This window comes from Hyperolius riggenbachi, chromosome 2, assembly GCF_040937935.1.
Source record: "Hyperolius riggenbachi isolate aHypRig1 chromosome 2, aHypRig1.pri, whole genome shotgun sequence".
Lineage (NCBI taxonomy): Eukaryota > Metazoa > Chordata > Amphibia > Anura > Hyperoliidae > Hyperolius > Hyperolius riggenbachi.
In genome coordinates, this window is record NC_090647.1 from 221,919,730 (window position 1) to 221,947,132 (window position 27,403).

The 27,403-nt window shown below is 41.8% G+C and overlaps 1 protein-coding gene and 1 long non-coding RNA gene across 3 annotated transcripts in view; one reads left to right on the top strand and one right to left on the bottom strand.

The window, feature by feature from the left end:
• The window catches only part of AFF3 (ALF transcription elongation factor 3), a 352,879-nt gene that overhangs the window by 87,904 nt on the left and 237,572 nt on the right, over positions 1-27,403 (bottom strand). For both annotated transcript variants that reach the window (XM_068268208.1, XM_068268209.1), the window contains exon 6: positions 14,835-14,886. In XM_068268208.1, the coding sequence (XP_068124309.1) occupies positions 14,835-14,886 (52 nt within the window). The remainder of the gene's footprint in view (positions 1-14,834; positions 14,887-27,403) is intronic.
• Positions 1,496-27,215, top strand: LOC137546144 (uncharacterized). The gene is made up of 3 exons (XR_011026183.1): positions 1,496-1,587; positions 7,044-7,225; positions 27,152-27,215. It is a non-coding gene; the product is annotated as an uncharacterized lncRNA (long non-coding RNA).

A 27,403-nucleotide genomic window follows, 5' to 3' on the forward strand; every position in this document is an offset into this window, starting at 1 on the left:
AGTGACTGTGTGTCCAGGTTACAAAAAGAGGGCGGAGCCAAAAACAAATTTCTCTGGGAAAGTGTAAACTGCTGCCATTCTTACACTGTTAATGGCAGAGGCTTCAAACTTGCTACAGTCGTCATTGGGTGACTGGGGTCCAAATTCACTAAAGGGGCAGGGCCACATACAGCCAATCATATTTCCTTGGTGGATAAACTTCCATTCGCGCATTTTTGATGCCAGGAACCTGAAAGCTCACAAACGTGGTCATTGAGTGACTGTGTGTCAAGGTCACAAAAAGTGGGCGGAGCCAAAAACACTTTTACTGGAAAAATATAAACTGCAGCCATTCTTACATCGTTAATGGCAGGGTTCTCAAACTTTGCACAGTTGGTCACTGGGTAACGGAGATTAAGATTTTGGAAGGTGGGTGGAGCCTACAACAGCCAATAAAAATTCACCTTTTGATTTTCAAAGGGAATGTTTAAGCTGCTACCATTCTCTTATACTGTTAAAAGCAGATGCCTCAAACCTGGTGCAGTTGGTCACTGGGTGACTAGGGCCCAAACTCAGAAAGGGGGCGGAGCCACAAACAGCCAATACGATTTGTTTATTTTTAAATGGGAATATACAAAGTATTGATACCAAGAACCCCAAAGCTGATAAACTTGATAATTGAGTGACTGTATGTCAAGGTTAGAAAAAGTGGGCGGTGCCAACAACTAAATTTTTAACATGGCAGGGTTCGCCAACTTTACACAAATGGCCACTGGGTGACTGGGATGAATATTCAGAAATGTGGGTGGAGCCTACAACAGCCAATCAAAATTTACCTATTGATTTTCAAGGGGAATATTCACATTGCTACCATTCTTACACTGTTAATGGCAGAGGCCTCAAACCTGATACAGTCAGTCATTGGGTGACTGGGGTCCAAATTCACTAAAGGGGTGGAGCCACAAACAGCCAATCAGATTTGTTAGATTGATTTCAGCCATTCCTTTATTGGCAGGGTTCTCAAACGTGACACAGTTGGCCACTGGGTGACCGGGACTAATATTCAGGAAAGTGGGTGGAGCCTACAGCAGCCAATCAAAATTCACCTTTTGATTTTCAAGGGGAATATTGCAACTGCAGCCATTCTTACACTGTTAATGGCAGAGGCCTCAAACTTGCTACAGTCGGTCGTTAAAGAAAACCTGAACTGAAAATTAAAAGTCAAAATAAGCATACACAAGTCATACTTACCTTCCATGTAGTCTACTCCTCGGTGTCTTTCTCCTCTCCCGCATCCTGTTTGTTCACTGTTATCAAGGGAATTTTCCGTCCTCCATTTTGAAAATGTCCATTACCCATAACAGCTTTCTGGTCAGCACACAGTTAAACTGTAACATCGCCCACTTGAGCCATAGGGAAACATGGACATTACCTGGTACATCAGTTTTGCTCTCAGCTATAACTGACAGCAACTGATATTTCATTGACAGCAACTGATATTTTATTGACAGCAACTGATATATTTGAGATCTGACAAAATATTGTCAGAACTGGAAGCGATTATTGTCAGAAGAAAATGGTGAGCTTCTGAAAGGAACTGATGGCAAGGTAACTATGTAATGTTCATTTGAAGTTACCTCGTGTGTTTATTTTAAATATTTTTATTTTTGTCTGGGGTTCAAATTCAGTAAAGGGGCGGAGCCAAAAACAGCCAGATTTCTTTGCTGGATAAACTGATTCCATTACCATAATTTTGATGCCAGGAACCCAAAGGCTCACAAACTTGGTCATTGTGTAGTGACTGTGTGTCCAGGTTACAAAAAGTGGGTGGAGTTAAAACTGATTTTTCTGGGAAATTGTAAACTGCAGCCCTTCTTAACTGTTAATGGCAGGATTCTCAAACTTAGCATAGCTGGTTACTGGGTGACTGTGATTAATGTTCAGAAAAGTGGGTGGAACCTAAAAATGCCAATCAAAAATCACATGTTGCTTTTCAAGGAGAATATTACAATTGCTGCCATTCTTGCACTGTTAATGGCACAAGCCTCACACCTGGTACAGTTGGTCATTGGGTCACTGGGGATCAAATTCAGAAAAGGGGACAGAGCCACAAAAAAGATTTGTTTAATTTCATGGGAAAATACAAATTATTGATGCCAAGGACCCCAAAGTTCACAAACTTGGTCATGGAGTGACTGTGTGTCCAGGTTACAAAAAGAGGGCGGAGCCAAAAACAAATTTCTCTGGGAAAGTGTAAACTGCAGCCCTTCTTACACTGTTTATGGCAGGGTTCCCAAACTTTGCCCAGATGGTCACTGAGTGACTGAGATTAATATTCAGGGAAGTGGGTGGAGCCCAGGGCCGGGCCGAGGCATAGGCTGGAGAGGCTCCAGCCTCAGGGCGCAGTGTAGGAGGGGGCGCACAATTCATTTAGCTGTCATTCCTAATTGTGTATGAAGCAGAAAGAAATAAGAAAAGGGGATACATAGCAGTGACTGCAAGCCAGATAACTAGATATTAAGGTGTTGGGGAGGTTGTGGGCCCTGTGGCCCTCTTAGTCTAATAGCAATCCGTGTGTGACAGCTGAGATGGGAGGGATGGAGGGGCGCACTTTGTTGTCTCAGCCTTGGGTGCTGGAGGACCTTGTCCCTGCTCTGGTGGAGCCTATAATAGCCAATCAAAATTCACCTGTTGATTTTCAAGTGGAATATTTAAATTGCTGCCATTTTTACACTGTTAATAGCAGATGCCTCAAACCTGCTACAGTTGGCCATTGGGTGACTGGGGTTCAAATGCTGGAAAGGGGGTGAAGCCACAAACAGCCAATCTGATTTGTTTAATTTCTATGGGAATATACAAATTATTGATGCCAAGGACCCCAAAGCTCACAAACGTGGTCATTGAGTGTTTGTGCGTTAGGGTTAGAAAGTGGGCGGAGCTAACACCAGACAAATACATACACGGGCAATGCCGGGTCATCAGTGGGTGGAGACAAATACAAATTTCACTGGTAAAATGTAAACTGCAGCCATTCTTACACTGTTAATGGCAGGGTTTTTAAACTGTGCACAGTTGGTCATTGGGTGACTGGGATTAATATTCAGAAAAGTGGGTGAAGCCTACAAAAGTGAATCAAACTTCACCTATTGCTTTTCAAAGGGGAATATTTAATTGCTACCATTCTTGCACTGTTAATGGCACGGGCCTCAAACCTGGTACAGTTGGTTATTGGGTGACTGGGTTTCAAATTCAGAAAAGGGAGTGGAGCCACAAACAGCCAATCAGATTTTTTCATTTCAATGCAAATTATTGATACCAAAGACCACAAAGCTCACAAACTTGGTCAGTGAGTAATTGTGTGTTAGGGTTAGAAAAAGTATGCAGAGCCAACACCAGCCAAATACATACCCGGGCAACGCCGGGCAATCAGCTAGTTTATGATAAATTACTGGTAGATGTTTTGTCTAATAGAATGTCTAATTAAGCAAGACAAATTGTCCAGCTACCTTTAGCCCAGCATGTGTCTCTGTTCCTGCACAGTGACTGCCCTGATCACAGTGATTAAATGACTTGTATAGTGCTGATTGGCTGCTCTTCTAAGCATTACGCAATGCACGTACAGTGTAGCAGCTGATTCAGCAAGCACTAATGCAGCAAGCACCAATAACTGTGTGCCATTTTACTTTGGTGCTGTGGAATATGTACTGAGACACCACATGGTAGCAAATTGGCTAACAGTCCACATTGTTCAAAAATTAGGAGAACAGTGTACATATATATATAAGAAAGGATTTATAGGTATAGACATACATCCACAATAAAAGGATGCAAATTGATTGTGAACAAATGGGAGAAAAACAGAATTACCGGTATATCATCGAATATAAGTCAACCTTGTATATAAGTCGACTCCAATATTTGGCCCCCTGAAAGGAATCGTCAGACAAAAAAAAAAATTAGTTTCACTTAACTGGGGCTTCTACCAGCCCCATGCAGCCATCCTGTGCCCTCGTAGTCACTCATTGCTGCTCAAGGCCGGATTAAAGTGATCCTTAAGTCTAGGGAAAAAAATGAGATTTACTCACCTGGGGCTTCCCTCAGCCCCCTGCAGCCGATCGGTGCCCTCGCAGCCCCGCTCCGATGCTCCAGGACACGCTGGCGAACACTTCCGGGTTCGCCGTCACCGGCCGACAGGCATGGGAACGCGAGTGATTCTTCGCGTTCCCAGCCGTAATAGCGCCCCCTATACTGCTATTGCGGCCAGGAGGTCGCAATAGCAACATAGGGGGAGATATTATGGCTGGGAACGCGAAGAATCACTCGCGTTCCCATGCCTGTCGGCCGGTGACTGCCAAACCAGAAGTGTTCGCCGGCGTGTCCTGGAGCATCGGAGCGGGGCTGCGAGGGCACTGATCGGCTGCAGGGGGCTGAGGGAAGCCCCAGGTGAGTAAATCTCATTTTTTTCCCTAGACTTAAGGATCACTTTAAGGACAAATGGGGCCCTAAGCAAAGCAGCAGATTTGCCACCACCCTGTGTGTCCCCAATCAACAAATGCAGCCACCGTGTGCCCCCCAATTGGCAAATACAGCCACTATGTGTGCGCCAATCGACAAATGCAGCCATAATATGCCTTCAATAGATAAATGCAGCCATCATATGCCTTCAATAGATAAATGCAGCCAACATTTGTCCCCAGTAAAAAAATGCAGGCACCGCTTGCCCCCAATAGATGGACGCAGGCCCCATGTGCCCCACGAGACAAATACAGGCAATTAAAAAAAAATTGCACTACCTATTTCCACAAGGCGTGAGACAAACCAATTCACAATCCCAGCACAGCCCATTACCCAGTGCTCTATATATATAAGTCAATCATGCACTGATACATAAGGCAAGTGGTATACAAACATTTATACTCACCTGGGGCTTCCTCCAGCCCCCTGTAGACCATGGGCTCCCTCGATGTGTGTCCAGTCCCATCCATTCACCTGTTTTTCACCCCAGTAGTTGGGGGCTACTGCGCATGTACAGCCCAAGCCTTGCATGTGCTTGGTCACCTTCCTGTGACCAGGAGTGTGGAATCGGATGCAAATTGGTGTCGCCACAAGCATGCCAGATTTGACCAATTTCAGCTCGAAATTGGTAAAATATATCAGATGGAAATGCTGCAAGACGTTGGGATGACGTGGTCGACGGGGTGCGTGGCAGTAACAACGTGCAATATTTTGACGAGTGGCAAACACGACAGAACCACCAGCTATGTTTGCCATAAGGTGAATGTGCCCCCCACCCATGCAATTAATACTTTACCTATCCTCTGTCTCCTGCCGTGGTCCCCATGCATCATCCGCATTGCCGCTGGCCTATGTAGATCACGTAGCACCTGTGACGTCACACATCCCACGTGCTTAAAGTCGGAAGCCCGTCCGCAATGCATAAGATGAATGGGGACCACGGCAGGTGAAAGCGGACAGGTAAAGTATTAATTGTATGGGTGCGGGGCTACAGTAGTGGGGCAGCGATGAAGGCGGCATCACAAGGCTGATTCCCAAGAGATTTTATGCTAAAATATCTCGCTTCTGAATTAGCCTGGGGTAAATGGGTAGCCAACAGATTTCTCTACGATTAGAGATCGATCTGCTCCGTCATCATTTAAGTTATGGGCACCTTTATATGGAAAATGTAATTTACAAACACAGGCTAAAGGCCCATACACACATCTGATTTTTCGGGTGTGTGTACAGACTGTCGTTCGCGTGATAAGACTGAGTTTGAGCGATCCGCCCAGTCTTATCACGCGAACGACAGTCTGTACACACGCCCGATTTGGCGGGCGAACGACGGGACGTTCAAACGACGTGTGTATGGGCCTTTAAACACAGGAAAGCTCTGTCAGGAATCACACAATGTCAGATTAGCTCCACTGATTTTTAATGTGTGTGCAGCTTATCTTCTGCATTTTATTACCTGTCTGTCTGGCTGAGCTGAGGTCCGTCCTAGGTCACAGTCACACAGCCTCTGCTGATTGGAGGGAAGGAGACCTGATGTTTCTCATCCTCACTGCCTAGGATCTCACTGCATTGCGTATCAACATGATCTCAGCAGCGTCTCCCAGCATCAGTGAGCACGCTGACTAGAGTCACATGGTGCAGGCTGGAGTGGAGAGCGTCTCGCTACCATGGTAATGCAGACGCTCAGGTTTTCAGAAACAGATTGCCGCTGCAACAGGCAGACAGGTAGAGCCACTTTGCAGCCCGATTATTACATGCTGGGGCCCCTTAGCCACAGCAGCAGCAGGCATGTTAGGATAAAAAAAAATTACAGTGACGGGCTCTTAGACCCTGTATGGGGCCCTAAGCAGACGCTTGTAGTGCCTGGTTGAAGATCCGGCTCTGCTGCTGTTCCAGTCCCCCGCCGCCAGCTAGTTTCGTTTTTGCCGACCTTATGATCGGCAGGCCGTATTGCATACATTTTTACGCATTCCCGCTGGTGCAGGAACATTAACACATACATTTTTTTGTGTTAGCCGGGCAACGCAAAATTTTTTTAGCGTTAGCGGTGCAACGCTAAAAAATGTTCGCGTTGCACCGCTAACACTAAAAAAATGTATCATGTTTGCCAGAAGAATAGTCTTGACTGAGTTTTAATTGACTGAGGGACAACACTTATTGTTATTTTTCATTTTTTTCCTTTCTTAAGATAGCTGTACTAAGATATCTTAGATCATGTCCGTCAGGTTTACTCAGAGTGGACTTGCATAGTTCAAAACCAAATGTCCATAGTGATCCAAGAGTTTAGCCTGCTGCCTCTACTTAAGTGAGGGGGACTCAGCATCTTTACTTTCTGCTGGGGTTACAACATTATTGCAATCACATGGAATCTTGATGATAAAAGATCTTTAAGTCAAACACATTTTTAGTTAGTTTGAAAGATTGCAGTGAGGAACTATATTTTATCAGGGATGGCGTTTTACTTGCAAGGGTGATGTCTCATGTTGGTGCTCGCTATTTGACACTGCTGTGCAATTTCCTCTCCAGATCTAATTTATACATTTATCCAGCAGCTCTCATCAGCACATACCAGTGCTTTGACTTTTATGAATCCCTGTGGATGTTATGTTCAGGCCATACAGATGAACAAGCTCTACAAATAACAACCAAGCACAAAGGCCTATTTATTCACACTTGGCAGACTGAATACAGATGGACTGTCCGACCTATAAATTTTCACATCATTTCAAACAAGGTAACCTAAGCCAGCAGAAGAGAAAAAATTCTCATGTCATAAAGTAGTGAAAGCCGCATGTTGGATTATGCTTTCATTTATTTGCACAGACTGTCAGTTCACTTTCTCTTATTGCACTGCTTAATACTACACAGTTATGCTATAATACAATGAGGCTTTATTATATGTTCCAGTTATTCAGTTTTACACTATTATTTGATTCCTTTCATATACATTTTTTATAATATTTAGTTCGATTTTTTAAATCTGGCTCTAGAAACATATATTATCTGGGACAGTGGTGATCTTTAATATAAAATTACCATTGGATTGCTATATTTATTTATTGTATCCCACACTTTAAATTGATATTTTGAAGACGGGGTTTAAAATGTATAAAAAGAACATAAATGGTCCAGTCACCAGGCCTAAATTTATCTAAAGCCCATCTATAAATAAAAAGCTATGTATTTCTAATTTTCGCTGTCAGTTTCCATAGGTGGTAAAGTTATTAACACTTTGCTGCAAGAAAGGCACCATTCTGAGCTGAGGGATGTGTCATATAACCTAGGCAGAGCAAGTGAAAAGTTTTGCGCTCACCTGTCCTCATTTTATTAGTCAAAGAATGACTGTCAGATCAAAAATCACAAAGTGAATCAAGAAAAAAGAACAAACATCAATACACTAAAACAAAACAGATGTTCATTTATCTTAATAATATCTTTCTGCCTGGGAGTTTTCTCACTGCCTTTTATTGTAATTAAATTATGCAAATATATGTTTGGATGTGTTAAGGTGCCCATAGACCTAAAGATTAAAGGGCAGATTCGACAAAGAGACAAATTTATCTCTAAACGAATCTGATTAGAGATAAATTAGTATTTTTGTTGATTCTGCCCATATACTACAGGCCGATTCCTGTCCGATTTCAGCATGAAATCTTCAGGGAATCGACACCGCCGCTGTCCCAATGTATAAGGGCTCTTTCACACCAAGACGTTGTGTTTTAGGGGACGTTAAGGTCGCATAACGTGCCCCTAACGCAACGCATGGTGGTGTTGAAGTTGGACGTCAGATTGAGCCGCGTTATGCGGCTCTTGGTGCACCGTTTTTGTTCTATACTGATAGAACTAAAACGGTGCATGCGTCAAAAGACTGTGGAGACCACGTGATCGGAACACTCCGCATCACGTGGTCCCGCCAGCCAATCGTCGCACAAAGCGGCCGCTCCAGGAAGTAAACACGTTACATCACCACAGTGCAGTGAATATTAATTAGCCATGGCTAGACACAATAGCGGACTCTCCCCTCCTCCTCTCCTGACATACATTACTGAGCATGTGCAAGCAGTGTAACACAGCAAAATACGAGTATAACACACAGCATGCTGCACTTTCATTAAATGTGCAGCGTTATACTGTAACGCAACGTGTGCACTGTGAACAGCACATTGATTTTTCAGTGCTGTGAGTTGGGTTGCGTTACAGACTGCTGTAATGTGGGACTTTAACGTCCTACTGTAAAAGCAGCCTAAATGTTTCCCCCAGTGTGTGCATTTATACATTACCTGTCCTGTAGCAGCCTCCACGCGGAGTCCTTGACCTCTGGGCGGCTATCCGTACACGCTACTGGCACATAGCGTCTGACGTTGGCACATAGGTGCTACTGGTGTAATAGCATGTACGGAAAGCCACCCGGAGGTTACGGACACTGCGTGGAGGCTACTACAGGACAAGTAAGGTATAAATGCACACACGAGAGGCACATTTATACATTGATGTGGCAGCAGCGGGGGTTTCGTCGTCTCGTTGTGAAATCGGCCGCCGTACCACCGCACACCTGACCAACCAACTTCGGCCCTACATTAGAGATGGCCCGAACTAGTTCGCACGAACTTCGGTGGTTCGCGTGCACTACATCATTAGGGTCAACTTTGACCCTGTACATCACAGTCAGCAGGCACATGTAGCCAATCAGGCTACACTCCCTCCTGGAGGCCCTCCCCCTTATAAAAAGCAGACAGCGTCAGGCATTTTACTCACTCGTGTGCCTGCAGTAATTAGAGAAGGGAGAGCTGCTGCAGACTCACATAGGGAAAGCTTAGTTAGGCTCTTGTAGGCTTGTTAGCTTGCTCCTTGCTGATTCTTATTGCTAAAAAAGCACCCCAAAACAGCTCTTTTGAGAGCTAATCTTGTTCTTGTGATCTATTTTGTGTGTGTGTGTGTGTGTGTGTGTGTGTGTGTGTGTGTGTGTGTGTGTGTGTGTGTGTGTGTGGCCCACTTTCATTATATACAGCCCTGTTAGTCAGTCGCAGCTGGCCTTTAGCCGCTTGGTGGTAATTCCTACTGTGCCACTGCCAGGCCCAGCACATTTAGTGACCACCTGTGTGTGTGACAGGTGCAGATTTGTAATACCCATCACTGCATATACCTACCTGTTGTTCACAGTGCACCCACCTACCCACGTGAGCACACGCAGTGTGATATTTATTACCACCATTCACTGTACCTGTTCACGGTACGTGTGTGTGACAGGTGCACATTTGTAATACCCATTACTGCATATACCTACCTGTTGTTCAGTGCATTCACCTACCTACGTGAGCGCATGCAGTGTGAAATACCACTCCGTGTATACCTGTTAACTGCACCTGTGTGACATGCCTGCATAATTTTACTGGCTGCACTGTGGCTGCAACAACAAAACAAAAGGCATGTACATGTGCCAATTCCCCTTCGTGATCGGTACCTTGCCGCGGTGAAGGGGCATGCGTATTACAATGAAGCAATGACCGCCGGCTATATGAGTCACCCAAGATAATAAGGTCGTTGCTTCATTGTGGACAGACCAAATCCGATCAGCTGGACAGTCACAGTTGTTTGATCATTGAGCTACCACAGCCCCGCGACCATATAGGCTTGAAAACCGTCAAGGCCTGCACTCTCGCCATGGTGCGCACCAGTCCAGCAAGGCCGTCACTATACAAACAGCTGTGTGCGGTGCGTTACACAGTAAGTTTGGTGTGTCAGTGTGAAGCAGTACTCTAATTACACTCCCTGATTGATGTATACACATGCAAGATGTTTTAAAGCACTTTAGGCCTCCAATTTAGCATGCAATCTGATTTCTGCCCTTAAAACGCTGCTTTGCTTCAAATATAATAATCGAATGGTCGATTAGCTGCCAAGTCGCCTGATGTATGGCCACCTTTAGACTACCAGTAGCTCTTATTAATACTAGTGATTATTATATCTTCTGATTATTTCTCCACATAATCACCTCCTTTATGCTGGGAATACACAATGAGTTTTTTTCAGCAGATTTATTAGCTGATCGTTTTTCTGATCATTTTTCCAATCCATTTCCATTCATGTCTATGAGAAAATCGATCAGAAATATAATTAAAATCAGATCGGACTTGTCGGAAATTATCTATCGAGCCATCTATCTGCCAAAAAACTCATTGGGCCATATGCAATTCACTTTTTCACCTGAGTTTTCTCCCAGGAGACAATTTTTCATTTTGGATTTAAAATACCTTTTCAGTACTTTTCAACTAAAAAAGTAGCAAAAAGTCAGTGAAATAGTACTATCAAAATTATTTTCTTGCTTGCTGGTGGCTTACAAAGCATTTTATTGACAAGTTCAAAAATATCAGCTGGGAGAAAACTCAGGAGAAAAAGTCAATTGCAAATAGAACATTGTGTATCCCCAGCATTAATGAGACTCTGTAACAAAAATGTCATCCTGTTTTCTACCATCCTACAAGTTCCTAAACCTATTCTAATGTGCTCTGGCTTACTGCAGCACTTTCTACTATCACAGTCTCTGTAATAAATCAATGTATCTTTCCCCTGTCGGACTTGTCGCCCTGTGTCTGGAAGGCTGCCAACTCTTCAGTGTTGATCTGCTATGCACGCCCCCCTCCAGTCCCCTCTATGCAGACTCCTTTGTGTGTGTGTGTGTGTGTGTGTGTGTGTTATTTACATTAGCCAGCTTTTATCTGCTCTCTTATCTTTTACAAGCTGGATAAATCCTCTGTAGTGAAAGGAGTCACATGCTGAGGAATTACAGACATGGGCAGAGCTGTCTGCAGGAAGAAACAATCAGCCTGTAACTCTTCAGTGGGTGAGAGCTGCAGGGAGAAAGAAACACACAAATGATCTCTTGAGATTCAAAAGGAAAGCTGTATACAGCCTGCTTGAGTATGGATGTATTATCTATGTGTGGACATATTGTACATCAACCTACTTCCTGTTTTGGTGGCCATTTTGTTTGTTTATAAACAAACTTTTTAAAACTGTTTTTGACTACTTTTAATGCGGCGGGGAGCGGCGAAATTGTGACAGAGGGTAATAGGAGATGTCCCCTAACGCACTGGTATGTTTACGTTTGTGCGATTTTAACAATACAGATTCTCTTTAAGTGCAGTATTTATCATGTCTTTTTAATCCCTATGTTGTAAAGGTACACGCTCTTTACCTTCGAATTGGGGGGATTGTCAAAGGGAGGATCATGCGATCCTCATCAGGATCTCCTGAACAAACATTTACTGGTGTTCTGCAGTAACATGATAAGCAGTGAGTATATATATATATATATATATATATATATATATATATATATATATATATATATATACTGTATGTTACAAATTGTTCAGCTGCACTTTGCATATACTGCCTCCATCTTGAGCTGCTTCATATAATTTAAGCAATGCTATCAATCATAATTACAATACTAAAGAGAGATACAATGAAAAATGGGCTCTACAGATCTAGCAATCTGCTTTTCATACTGCACCCATGACACAGTTCAATCACTTCTGACCTTTAGCAATGTACTAGTCTACTGCACAATTCATACACTCAGAACCTGATAACAGTAAAGTACAGAATAGAGCAGTTAAGGGGAGATCTCACAGCTAATTTTGCAGGGCTTCAGGGACTTTCTTAGAGTAGCGATGACATTGCCTTACATATAAAACTACAAAGAGAGGCTCTTCCACAGGTCATATATCTATTACCTCTATAGCTGTCTGGTTGCCCTTGTGGTTTCTCAGCTTCTCTATTGGCAATTACATACCCTGTCCTTTTTCAGTGCTGGTGAAATATTTGCTAGAAAGTAAAATTTGCAGAAAGGAACATTCAAACTGATTGATCGCTTGCCAGATAATTGAAATCTGCTGCTTGCAAAAGGTAAAAGAAAACTACAAAATGTGGCCCTTATAGTGAAATATTGTTACATGGAATGGTGAAAGTATATCAGGTCAAGATGATCTGTTTAGAGCACTTTCACACTCTTCACATTTTGGTGTGTGTTTTCAAGTATGCACTTGGCAGATTGAAGAAATTGAAATCCACTGTGCAGTTTGTACAGTGTTGCATTAAATTCACGCTTGCACACATTTTAAATGCACTTCTGCATTCATTTTCCCACCATGACACATGCATAAAATGCCACTGAATGGAGAGAAAGCATGTGCAGGGTCTGGAGCAGAAGAGGGTGTTTAGAAGAGTGACATAAGATACTGGTGTGTAATCCCAAGGGTGTACACTAAAAGTTTTTGCTCTGTGGTTACACTAAAAACTGACCTCGGCGTGTGCGGATTCCTGCATGAAAAATATGCTTCTAAAATATTCCCTCTCCCTCCCAATTTGTAAGTTGTCTCTATACATTTATTATTTTACATTATTAGCAGCACTTCAACAAACACAAAGCACAGAATAGGCAGTAGGAGAACAGAGGCGCCAGTAGAATAAAAGTGGATAAAACCTTTAAAATTTGCAAGGAGGAAGTGGTGGACTTACCTCCATAAAGCAGACACGAAAGACTGTCTGAAAAGTAGCAATCACATTTATTATATAGTACCCCAAAAGTGCAACGCGTTTTGCAGGCCGAGCCCGCTTCATCAGGCAATAAACGTGGGGACAAAACAGAATTCCAGCAATAGCAGGTGTAGCGCACTGAGGCGCTATGTGCTACCTGAGAGCTACTGTTTTGTCCCCTGTTTTATTGCCTGATGAAGCGGGCTTGGTCCTGCGAAACGCGTTGCATCTATTGGGGTACTAATAAAGTGTTTATGTCAGACAAGTAGTCTAGTCTGCTTTCGGAGGTAAGTCCACCACTGCCTCCCCAGCATATTTTAAAACTTTTAATTATTGTTTTTATTCTGCTGGCGCCTCTGTTCATCAAAGTCATTACAAGCAAAAGAAATGCAAATAAAGCCACTGAATACAGAAGTTTTACACGTTATTTCCAGTATTGTGCTGACATATTACGTATATTTTGTTACCCTTTACAGACTACACAGAACTGTTTGCACCCATCTCAGTGCCAAGATAAGCTAAGTGCTCAGCACAGTCATACAGGCACACACACTTCGTGGCTGGATAGGCTATGGGTCATCCGACAATTGGGACCTCCTCAATCATAGCAGTCAGAAGAGCTGATTACTTGTAGCACGAAAAATGGTTATTACCATGAAAATGTATAATTACAAATTATACAAAGACAGGTTTTAAAGCACTAACACTGACTGATTATTTACATTTAAGGGAATCTGAAGTGAAAATAAACTTATGATATAATGAATTGTATGTGTAGTACAGCTAAGAAATAGAACATTAGTGGCAAATATATGACTTCACTTGTTACCTATTATCTAGACCAGTGCTATTTACTGAAGCACTTATACATCAAAGAAACAGTGAGGCCCCATTCACACTTAGAAACGCAAAACGCCGGCGAATTTTTCCCAGCGTTTTGCAGGAGTGATTTTTCCCGCGATTTCCCGCGGAAAAATCACTGAACACTGCTGCGATTTTGCCACGATCGCATTTAGCGCTTCTATAGCACTGAAACGCGATTGCTGGGAAATCACCTGAAAATGGTGCAGGCGATGCTTTTGCTTTTTTGAGTTTTTGGGCGTTTTGCGGCTATTAGCGCAAATCACCCAAGCAAGAACAGGCCCACAGGGTTTCATTACACTAGCGCTTTTAAAAATCGCGGAAAAACGCTCTAGTGTGAATGAGCCCTTAAAGACAACTTCAGATAATATTTTACTGCAGGGAAGTTTAATGGGTAATTAGCTTTGCCCTGTTTCATAGTTTAAAAGGCAGAGTGTAGTTTGTAAAATGCAAATATTGGAGAATGATGCAATGTCATTTAAAAAAAAAAAAAAAAAAGCTATGTAACTGAAAATAAAAATATGAGACTCTTTTCTTTGCTACTAATGTTCTATTATCCGTACTACACATGCAATTCCTTATATCATACTTTTTTTTTCGCTTCATTGTCACTTTAAAGTACCAACACTGACTAATTATTTACATTAAGCTGATCACTTCACATGTCACTTTAAAAGCTTTGCAGTAGATTGCAGTTGGTCTCTTATTGAGATATTTGAATAATCAATATTTCTCAGAAGGCACGTGCATCATACTATTTACATTTAGAGAATGGAAATACAATTTGGAAGCATGCGGTAGTATGCAAATAAACATAAAGCGATGCTTACGTTACTTCAAATCTCATTTACATAATGAACGCTGTGAATGCAAGTGCATGACATTTTCATAGGATCTGAAACATGCAGACATTTGAAGGTTTGTAAACAAAAGGTTGTTACCTGTTGACATTCGTCCTCGTCACTGCTTAGCTTCAGGTCTTCTTCCAGCATTCTGTATGCATCAAACATAAAATAGTTGGATATAGCATATACTTAGTTCATTTAAACAATAAGTAAAAGCTAAACAAATAACAGTAATTAACAGTTACTTTACATGATGTTCCGGATTGTACCGTAAATATTATTGTGCCCCTGAGTTTCCTAATTAGTGCAGAATTACAAAGGCAAAACATGATCAGTGTTAATGTCTGACAAGTTATAATTACCTGAGAAAACAAATCTTAGCCTTAGTCTGGCATCTAAGGAAGGTTATTAATACAGATCAAACAACAAGAAGCAAAAGCAAAAATCTTTGCATATTGTTTAGTAGTCACAATTTTTTCTATGTAAAAAGCATAATTTTAACAACTTTGGCTAAACAATTAAAAATAATATTAAACAATGCACAGAAACCTGATTTAAACTTGCATGTTCTTGAGTTAGATTAGCCAGTTGTGCTTTTAACTTTACAGATATGTGATACTGACAAGCCACCAAAACATTTACAACAGTACAGCCATTTGTTTTACTTGCAGACCCAAGCCCGTTTAAAAACGGGCTCTAGGATCTGTTTCTCTAGGATCTGTTTCTCGCCGCCGCCCGCCGCATGTTACTGCGCGTGCGCGCGCACCCGCCGCACACCTGGCCGCCCACCCATCTCCCTGGCCCCGTCCCTGTCCTCCTGTCTCTGTGAGGCTGGGTCCGTGTTGCGCACATGCGCAGTAGCAAAAAGCACCGACCAATCTACACAGGGACAGCGTGACGCAGGGACACAGGGGTTTTATTATGTTTTATTTTATATTTATATTAATGTAAAGAGAGATTTTGTTTTACATACTTTTTCTGTCCAAGGATAGATTGGGCCACAATACTGGGAAACACTTGCCACCCAAGCTACTTCCTCCAAAATACTAATTAGACTACTTGTCAATGCTGGCTGCAGTAACCTTTAACACTCCCATGAACAAGCATACCAGCACTGTTTCTTCAACTGGCTTTATTCATCTTTCCATATGGCTTCTCCTGGTCTATGCCTCTCCCAACCTATACAACTCCCACCTTATCTGTATTGGCAATTGTAGCAGACCACCTCTATCACCTAGCAGTCAGAAGAGCACCCCCCACTCCCATCTCTGTCGTAGTAGTAGTCACATCATACCCATACATGAACCTTAATTACCATTGATGTGGCATTTCCCTGGGTTCAGCATGTCCCATTTTCACTGGTGACTGCCTGGATGGTTGTCCTCTATTTGTTTTTCTCATATCGGTATTGAATGACATATCCATTTGAATTTGGAAGAGTTTTCTGATTAATATAAATACTATGAACTGCCGGGTGAGCTCTTATGGGCCTGATGAAGAGTAGTTGACTTGAAACAAGCTGTCATTGTCACCTACAAATAACTGCAGCTCATCATGCTATTCATGACCTTATATTTGTATTCTTGCAAATTTTTTGGCTCCTATAGAAAGACAGAGATTGGATAAGATTGTTTCCGAATCAGTTTCTTGATTGCTATTTAAACAGATATTCTTTGGTTGTACAGATGGCAGTTGCTACTGGCCATGGGTTTTCTTGTGTTTTAAAATGTTACCTTTAAAAGGCATGTTTAAAGGATACCCAAAGTGACATGTGACATGACGAGATAGACATGTGTATGTACAGTGCCTAGCACACAAATAACTATGCTGTGTTACTTTTTTTTCTTTCTCTGCCTGAAAGAGTTAAATATCAGGTATGTAAGTGGCTGACTCAATCCTGACTCAAACAGGAAGTGACTACAGTGTGACCATCACTGATAAGAAATTCCCCTTTTTATCTCTTTCTTGCTCTCAGAAGCCATTTTCTTCTAGGAAAGTATTTTATAGTTGGAATTTCTTTTCAGAGAGGGTCACACTTTAGTCACTTCCTGTCTGAGTCAGGACTGAGTCAGCCACTTACATACCTGATATTTAACTCTTTCAGACAGAGATAGAAAAAAATGAACACAGCATAGTTATTTGTGTGCTAGGTACTGTACATACACATGTCTATTTCATCATGTCACATGTCACTTTGGGTATCCTTTTAAGTACAGATATCTTTAAAGATCAGGGGTTGGAAAGCTTTAAGGTTGTAAATTATGCACATCTCTGTGCTGGTACATGTATGATGGTGGAATACTGCTCTGTACAGGCCACTACCACTGATCTCCCCAGGGACATCTACAGAGCTGACAATTAAAGTCTGATAAATACATGGGGGGGGGGGGGGGTCATGAAAGCATGATCCAACAAATACAATCTGTCTGACCAGCAATCCTTGTACAGGATACAAGACAACCGAGCATTATTCTTATCAGGTACACCTGATGATCAGAGGTGAAAAATCCTACCAAACAGGGCACATGCCATCTGAATGAATACAGAATCTTTGCCCATAAACAATGAGATCTGGCAACTCTAAACTAATGTCTGTACTAGGTCTTATTCGGTGTCAGAGCACCACTGCAAACAGGAGTTGCACACCCAGAAATAGAAGAACCAGATCCATGATCTGGGAGCAGAGAGTGAAATGTGATTTACTGATGTGATCAGTACTTCCTAATTGTCAGAATGAAGCTTTTTCAGTTTGTTCTTTATGATCATTGTCAGACGATTTCTCTATGTAGATGCCCTAAGGTGACAAATAAGTAAAATGCAGCATCTCCCTGTACTGGTTATATTAAACAGCAGGTAATATTCCGTTGTATAAAGAGAACTGTAGACATATTAATATTACCGGATAATGGAATGCTGTTTGATTATAGGATAAGTGAGGCAGAATTTTCCATCTTCAAAGTCTGGAAAGTATCTGCACAATTGCATGTGTTTGGATTGGCTTTGTGTCAGCTTATTCATGCACCTCATTTTTCTTTGCTCTGAATGAGGCCATTTTTCTTTGAGGCAACAAAGGGACTGTACATATTGTGATACGAAAAACACGGGAAATGTTTCCTTTATTCTAATAGTGGTAGGTGCCATATGAAAATAATGACTAAAAATTATACCTAATAAAGTATGATTAGATGATGGCACTGTACATAAAATAGAGAGTGAGGATATCTTATGTTTGTGTATCTGAATTCATACTGAAGTTTGTCTCATTTTATAGAATATCTTCCCTTCATTGCCTGTCATGGAGCAGGCAGTGTTGTAGGCAGGGCCGGATTTACAGCTCAGGAGCCTGCAGGGCACGGAACTTGTGGCGCCCTAAACTCCACCCCATCACAAGCTCACTATGATGGCAGAGCTGTGCGAGCAGGTCAGGAGCCACTTTCATTGGCTCCTGACGCTGTCAGTCAATGTAAGTCAATGGGATTGGCTTACAGTGATGGCAGGGTCAGGAGCCAATGAAACTGGCTCCTGACCGACTCACACAGCTCTGCCGTCATATAGAAGTCAGGGCAAGTTATCTGCGGTGGGGAGACAGTGGCAGGAGCGGCGGAAGTGGCAGAACCGCGTGGTTAGGAGTGTTGAAATCTACGACCTGTCAGATCTACGCAGCCACATGCAGGACGTAGATTTCAAATGCATCGGTCCGGAACCGGTTAAAACAGAAAGTATTTGTGATAGTTCAGGTTGGAGTGAGCTCCGAGATGTCTCCCAGTGCATCACTGCTGAAATATGCAAATCAACCTTTGGAAGCTAAACACACCTCCAGATCCGCTGGAATGCAATGATGTGACAGCTTATTATTAGTACAGAGCCATAATAATCCAACATGCATACAGACTGTTTCGGATTGGTTGATCCTCATCAGTGCATGGCATGGATTAATGTGGCTCATATCATTATTTAATTGCCACAACTTAGATGAACTTACAAGAAACTTTACACCTGTCCTGCTTGGGTGATTTTCCCCACTAGCTCCTAACAGGTACCCAAGAGGTTAAACAGACACACAGTCTAAGGTATACAGGGGATGCCTGTTTTGTTCTGATCTCGCTCTGCTGCTGCCTGGGGTGTTGAAAAGCTTGTCCTGCTGGGGAAGGCTGCGGGTCCTATCAGATTCCATCATTCAGACTTGCAGAAGAATAAGGGCTGTTTCTATTGGCTCCCTGCTCCTGTCAGTCGCTGCTGCCTCTTTTTGTGAGTCACGTCTCCTAGCACAGACTCCACACTCTTTTCACCACTTCAAAGCAGACAGTATTATTTCCTGGCTTTACCACTTTAGGCTTTATGAATTGACATTTACTGACATGTGTTAAGGTACTTAACGCACAAGTCGGTAATTTACCTCACTGCTTGGCAATTTCAGCTTTTCATGCGGTAACAGACTTTATGAATTGAAATTTTCCTGTGCTCGGTAAAGCCAGCTGTTTTCTGCATTACCAAATGCGGTAATGCTTTATGAATTGACCCCATAGTGAGAATTCAGCCCAAAAGCAGCTGTCAAAAATGAAAAATCAGCATATGGATAAAATGTCAGTTTAGAAACATATATTGATCTTGTTTCTCCTAACTTACCTCTAAAAACAGTATGTCAACCCTGCCTCAGGGCTACAGTTCACTCCTTGCAACACTTTCTTCAAGTAATAACCCCTTTACAACCTGCCTAAAGCCACTGCAATATATACTTTCCACTGCAACAGAATATAGAGGTTGATTCATTAAAATTTGGTAAAACTGCTATGTAAGCTAGGTGAGTTGCGTAAATACCAGTAAAATTGCTATGTCATATTTACTCGCAGCAATTTTACTGGATCTTAGTGATTCAATCCCATAGAGAGTAACTGTTTAATAGCCGGCATGGCAATCAGGAAGTAGCAGCTACCCTTTCACAAATGCCACTGCCCAGTACAATGATAGTGCTCTATCTGCTTACACTGCAGGCAATGCAGGTAGGCTGCATCAGTAGGTAATGAGAGCAAGTAGAAGACCTACAGCACAATCTGTTAGAGAGCAGGCTGGGAGCACATGGATAAATGAGCTTTATAGTATACCCCCCCCCCCCCATGCAGGTAGTGTGGCCAGTGTATTCCTAAAGCCCCCCCCCCCCCTCCTTATATTACGCAGGACGCACCGTGGCCACACTACCTCTCCTATTGTATGTGGACAGTATGCAATTAAGAACACTGCAAACATTAAAATAACCTACAAACACCACTCACTATACAAGGGTTGCGGTACACATATCACAAGACATTGGCGAAGTCAAAAGCAGAGAACAAGGGTCAGCAAGGGAAAGTAAAGCAGGTCAGGAACAAGGATCAACAACAAAGTGTGTCCAGATATTTAGCAATTCAGAACCTAGGAGATGAATACTCTGGCTCTGGTCTAGAAAAGCAAGAGGCCTTAAAGTGAACCAAGCACCATTTTTATCACCCAGGGCATCTTAAAAGCACATTTAATAAGCATGCCAGCAATGTGGCTCATTAATAAAACAATTAATTTGTACCTCTTCTTTTTATAATTAAAAGTTTACCGGAGGCCTTTATTTTCCGACTTCCTGGGCAGCACGGTGGCGTAGTGGTTAGCTCTCTCGCCTTGCAGCGCTGGGTCCCTGGTTCGAATCCCAGCCAGGGCACTATCTGCAAAGAGTTTGTATGTTCTCTCCGTGTCTGCGTGGGTTTCCTCCGGGCACTCCGGTTTCCTCCCACATTCCAAAAACATACGGATAAGTTAATTGGCTCCCCCTAAAATTGGCCCTAGACTACAGTACTTACACTACATAATATAGACATATGGCAATGGTAGGGATTAGATTGTGAGCTCCTTTGAGGGACAGTTAGTGACAAGATATATATATATATATATATATATATATATATATATATATATATATATATATATATATATATATATATACACACTGTACAGCGCTGCGTAATATGTCGGCGCTATATAAATACTAAATAATAATAATAATACTTCCTAAGCCTTCCTACAGAGGCGCTAAACCCGCTCTTGGATATTTTGAGTTGCTCCCAGCTTTGTATGTTGCCTGAGGAAGCAGGCGTTAGACCCGTGAAACACGTTGCAAAAAGTGTATTTGTGGAGTAAGAATAAATTGTTTCTTTTACCTGAACAAGTGCAATTTGTCATCATTGGGGAGATAAGTCATCCACTATCCCCCATTTTATGATTTTTAATCTAAAGTGATTTTATCCTGTGGGCGCCTCTGTAACAATCTTGAATACTTCCTAAGCCTGCCTGACTGCACACATTTCAGGCTGCTAAGTACTGAATTTATTATTTTACTGCTCACATTAACACACTTGCATTATATACAGCCCTGTCAGTCAGTCGCAGCTGGCCTTTGGCCCCTTGTTGGTATAATTACTACTGTGCCAGTGCCAGGTGCACATTGTAATACCCATCACTGCATATACCTACCTGTTGTTCAAAGTGCACCCACCTACCTACGTGAGCGCACGCAGTGTCACTGTGCCTGTTCGGTACCTGTCTGTGTGTGACAGGTGCACATTGTAATACCCACCACTGCATATACCTACCTGTTGTTCACAGTGCACCCACCTACCTATGTGAGCACACGCAGTGTCACTGTGCCTGTCCGGGACCTGTCTGTGTGTGACAGGTGCACATTGTAATACCCATCACTGCATATACCTACCTGTTGTTCACAGTGCACCCACCTACCTACGTGAGTGCACGCAGTGTGATATACCACTCCGTGCATACCTGTTAACTGCACCTGTGTGACTGACTGCACATTGTGTTAGTCAAGTCAATGCACTTGATCCCCCCCAATATGGACAAAACAAAAGGCAGAGGCAGGCCACCTGGCAGGTTTGTTCGAGGTCGCACTGTCGTGGCCCTCGGCCATAGTACAGTGTTCAAAAGAAGGCACGTGCCATCAACCCCCAATATTGTCAGGACTTAGTTGACTATTTAACACAGAATACCTCATCTTTCTCAGCTTCGGCATGGACGCGTGACATATCTTCCTCCTCCTGCTCTGATTCTGGCACCCTACTTAACACTCATTCGGCCGCCGCCACCACCCCAGGGCTCAGCGGTGTGGAAATTTTTGTGTGCGTCTGCCTCAGATGAGAGCAATGCCATCTCTACTCTCTGCCATCAAAAATTGAGCCGTGGAAAGACCAAGGGACAACTACCTTACGAAGGCACATGATTACAAAGCACAAACTGCAATGGGATGACCACCTGAGGAAAAGAAGCACACAAAAGCAAAGCCACACACCGCAGTGAAAGTTACCAGGCCGTAATTTTTTCTCAAAAAAGGCGATACCTAAACTGTACCGTGATGTTGAAAGGCAAGTGGTGACATCTCTGGCACACAGCATTGGGTCAAGGGTCCATCTGACCACGGATGCCTGGTCTGCAAAGCATGGTCAGGCCTGCCCGAAGACTAAGTCAGTCCCCACACACAGCATCTCTGCCTGCACACCGTGTGACTGCCTGCCCCAAGACTAAGTCGCTCCCCACACAGCATCTCTGCCCGCAGGCCGCTTGACTGCCTTCTCCGCCACCACCAACAGGGTCCAGGACTCCAGGTGGGTTCCTGAATCTTTAAGGCCGCTGCTAGTGGCGGCCGCTATACTACTTTTTCTGGTGCGTGTACATGCCTGCCTAATTTTTCTGGCTGCACTGCAGCTGCAACAACAAAACAAAAGGCATGTACATGTGCCAATTCCCCTTTGTGATCATTACCTTGCCACGGTGAAGGGGCTTGCGTATCACAATGAAGCAATGACCGATGGCTATATGAGTCCTGGGGGGGGGGGCACACCCAAGATAATAAGGTCATTGCTTCATTTTGGACAGACCAGATTTGATCAGCTGGACAGTCACTGTTGTTCTATCATTGAGCTACCACAGCCCGGCAACCATATGAGCTTGAAAACCGCCACGGCCTGCACTCTTGCCATGGTCCAGCACGGCCGTCACTAAACAAACAGCTGTTTGCGGTGCGTTACACAGTGTGTCAGTGTGAAGCAGTACTCTAATTACACTCCCTGATTGATGTATACACATACAAGATGTTTTAAAGCACTCTAGGCATGCAATTTAGCATTCAATGTGATTTCTGCCCATAAAACGCTTCTTTGCGTCAAATCCAGATTTTTCCCCGGGAGTTTTGGCGTCTATCCCACTCATTCATGCCCCCCTCCAGGTGTTAGACCCCTTGAAACATCTTTTCCATCACTTTTGTGGCCAGCAAGTGTTTCTAATTTTCCAAGTTCGCCTACCCTTTGAAGTCTATTGTGGTTTGCGGACGTTCGCGCAAACCGAACTTTTGTGAAAGTTCGCGAACCCGGTTCGCAAACCAAAAATCGGAGGTTTGGGCCATCTCTACTCCCAAAAGATAATAAGATGATGTACAAGAAGCATTATTGTGGGAAAAACAACATTTCTCAGCTTTTAGTTACATTTAAGCAAAAAGTGTCCAGTCCAAAATTATTCATACCCTTCACAAGCTGTCCAGTCTGTGGGAAAAGTTCTAAACCATTCTAAAGTTCTAAACCATTTCCAAATAGTCCAACCTGTTCTAAAGCATCCTAATAACCTGGTTAATTGGGATCAGCTGTTTTAATCAACTCAACAGGTGAAAAACAGCAGCTCTCTGCAGTTGGTTTGTGGACAGTCATGGCTAAGACAAAGGAGCTCAGTGAGGACCTGCGGCTGCACATTGTGGCTGCTCACAAGTTAGGAAAGGGCTACAAGGCCATTTCTAAATGTTTTCAAGTTCCCGTGGCTACAGTGGCAAGTATTATTAAAAAATATGCACTGTGGAAAATCTCAGAGGACGTGGTCCGAAACCAAAAGTGACACCTGTGCTGGCCAGGAGGATAGTGAGAGAGGTGAAAAATAATCAAAGGATCACCACCAAGGCCATCCTGGTGAATCTGGGCTCTGCTGGTGGCAACGTCTCAAGGCAGATAATCCTACAGACACTGAACACTGCTGGGTTCCACAGATGCAGACCAAGGAGGATGCCACTTCTCCAGATAAGGCACACAAAAGCTCGCTTGGCCTTTGCAAATGCTCATCTGGACAAAAAAGAAGATTTCTGGTCTTCTGTGTTATGGTCAGATGAAACAAAAATTGAATTGTTTGGTCACAATGATGTTTCCTTCATTTGGCGGTGGGAACCTAATGCTTTGGGTGTGTTTTTCAGCCAATGGACCAGGGAACCTAATCACAGTAAACCACCATGAAAAAAGAGCAATACATGAGATTCTCAACGACAACATCAGGCAGTCTGCAGAGAAACCTGGCCTTGGGCACCAGTGGACATTTCAGCATGACAATGACCCAAAACACACAGCAAAAGTGCTGAAGAAATGGTTAGCAGACAACAACATTAACGTTTTAGAGGGGCCCAGCCAGAGTCCTGACTTGAATCTAGTTGACAATCTGTGGAGGGAGCTAAAGATCAGGGTGATGGCAAGAATACCCTCCAACCTGAAAGATTTGGAGCTCATTTCTAAACATGAATTGGAAAAAATACCTGTGGAGACATGTAAAAAGCTGGTCTGCAATTATAGGAAGCGTTTGATTGCTGTAATAGCCAACATAAGGCTTTTCTATTGATTATTGAGAAGGTTATGAATAATTTTGGACTGGACACGTTTTGCTCAAATGTAAATAAAAGCTGGGAATTTTTTTCTCTCACAATAATGCCTCTTGTACATCGTCTTATTATCTTTTGGGAGACACGTATGTAATTTCCCATCAAAAAATTACTTGCTGGTTCAATAAAAGTAATTTGAAGTCAAAATTTGCCAGAGGTATGAATAATTATGGGCATATATATATATATATATATAAAAAAAAAAAAAAAAAAAAAGCACAAGGAGTTGCAGCACTCAGCTCTTTATTTAGAGCAAACAAGGTTTCAATCAGCAAACAGTTTCGGTCGTCCCCGACCTTTATCAATGCCAAACAACAAGTGAATGCATAGTCATATATATACCCGCCCCACAGGATGTGACATCATGACAAACTGGGGTCCACCCCTTAGTTACATCACCAAGTGGTTGTAAACACAAAATATAAGAAGTGTCAATCATATACACTTATCTCATTTATCATAAATCAGTCCATGATCCAAATCACGTAGTAATATTCTCTCTACCAGTGTAACAGTCAGTTTCTTTATATAACCCTAAGAGAAGGAAAGATTATAAAAACAATAATTTTTTATAATCTTTCCTTCTCTTAGGGTTATATAAAGAAACTGACTGTTACACTGGTAGAGAGAATATTACTACGTGATTTGGATCATGGACTGATTTATGATAAATGAGATAAGTGTATATGATTGACACTTCTTATATTTTGTGTTTACAACCACTTGGTGATGTAACTAAGGGGTGGACCCCAGTTTGTCATGATGTCACATCCTGTGGGGCGGGTATATATATGACTATGCATTCACTTGTTGTTTGGCATTGATAAAGGTCGGGGACGACCGAAACTGTTTGCTGATTGAAACCTTGTTTGCTCTAAATAAAGAGCTGAGTGCTGCAACTCCTTGTGCTTTTTTTGTATACTTCAAGGGGGCTTGGGCATCCCCAGTTGCGAGCACCCTCAACCTCCAGCCTGTGACAGCTGCTGACCCCCCTTGGACTCTATATATATATATATATATATATATATATATATATATATATATATATATATATATATATATATATATATATATATATCTATCTTTACAAATGTGTATGTATATATATATATATATATATATATATATATATATATATATGTGTATATATATATATATATATGTGTGTATATATATATATATATATATATATATATATGTATATATATATATATATATATATATATATATATATATATATAAAACTTTACAAATAGATAGTTCTACTAGCAACAGCTTACATCACATATAACTTTCACTGTTGTCTAGCCTGTGATGACAGCTTGCAGGAAGGAAAAACTGTGGAGGACACTGTGTGTGTTTATTTAGGTTATTTTAGAAATCTCTCTGGCTTCCAGAGATTGAATCAGTTCTTTGACTGAATTCTTCACTGATTCATGGTGTGGTTTGGTTATCCAAGACTGTGTTAAAGTAAACCAATACATGCACAAGACATTATTTGTCTGCTCTAAGCCAGATAGTGTGTGATTAAAGTGTCAGACTTCATCTCACATCATTCCTCTACCTCTGTTGCTAACTTTATTCGTAACTAAACATAATAATTCAGTGAGCCATAGCAGACAGTGAAGAGATTGAAGAGAAAGAAATGTTTTTCTACAACACACATACTGAAGATGTAGGGATTATTAAAATGACAAGAAAAAGAGTTCTCCCATTAGGTATAAAAGGATTACAATGCAGAGATCGTCTTAAGGACAACATCATTTAGCAAAATCCCAATTGTGATAGAAAAAAATGCAATCTCTTCATTTCAGCTCTATATCTAGGATATCATCATCATTTCGGCTTTTTTCTATATTTTTTATATTTTATATTTATATTATTTATATTTTATAATATTAATCTTATTTTATATTTAAATGTTATATTGTTTATATTTTTATATTTTATGTGCATATACAGAATTAGTCATTTGAAATGCTTTTCAACAGAAAATGTCAGATAAGTTTTGTGCTCTTCATACATCTGGCCTGTAGATGGCACTGTTATACCTCTTTAATGCATAAGATTATTCATACTGTTGTGGGATGTTGGCTCCTGTTTTTCTGCTGGCTAGAAACATGGAGTGAAAATACTGCTTATGCACAGAGTTTGTGAATCTTGTAAATAAACCTAGTTTCAGGTATCCTGTCTCCCTGACTACTGAACACAATAAGTGTGTCAGTCATCAAATTACTGCAGGCATACAGGAAGAGACACAATGCCTCCTGCCCCATGTAGATAATTACTTATGCAGGACGATGGGAATTACTGGGTCTGTTTGCAAAAAAGTGATATTTCAGTTTTCTGAAAACCCTAGACATTTATAGCTTCAAATGCAAAAGTACATTTTAATAACAGTTAAATACAAAACAACTTGTATATTGCTAATGTACACTATATAAATTGCAGATGAAAGTGGATTTTTTTCTTCAAATTCATTAACAAAACATAAAAGAAAGGTATAAGTGTCATTTATTGGCCGGCAACAGTATAGTACATTATGTTGTTGCCATTTCAGTAGGACACATTGCAGTACATAAGGATCATTGATCTCTCAGATTGCACAGATCACAGTCATTTTTGCTTGGAGCATCTTGAAGTAAATGCTTAATAGAGCATTGACGTAAAATAACCTGCTTTTTCTTGTCCTCAGCTACTTGTGGAATTGTCAGTTGTAAGTACCATGACGATGAATGATCCGATTTTATATTATTTTGCACTTTTGCACTGTACTAAAACAGTGATGAATACAACATGAAATGCTATAAGAGGCCAATGGCATGGCTGAACCCTGTGTGGAGATGTCATTTTTATACAACTTGTGAGTAAATGTTATTTATGTTAAGGTTACTTAAATGTCATTAAAAACAAAAGTTCTCTTTCATAAAACAGAAAGAATTTGTGA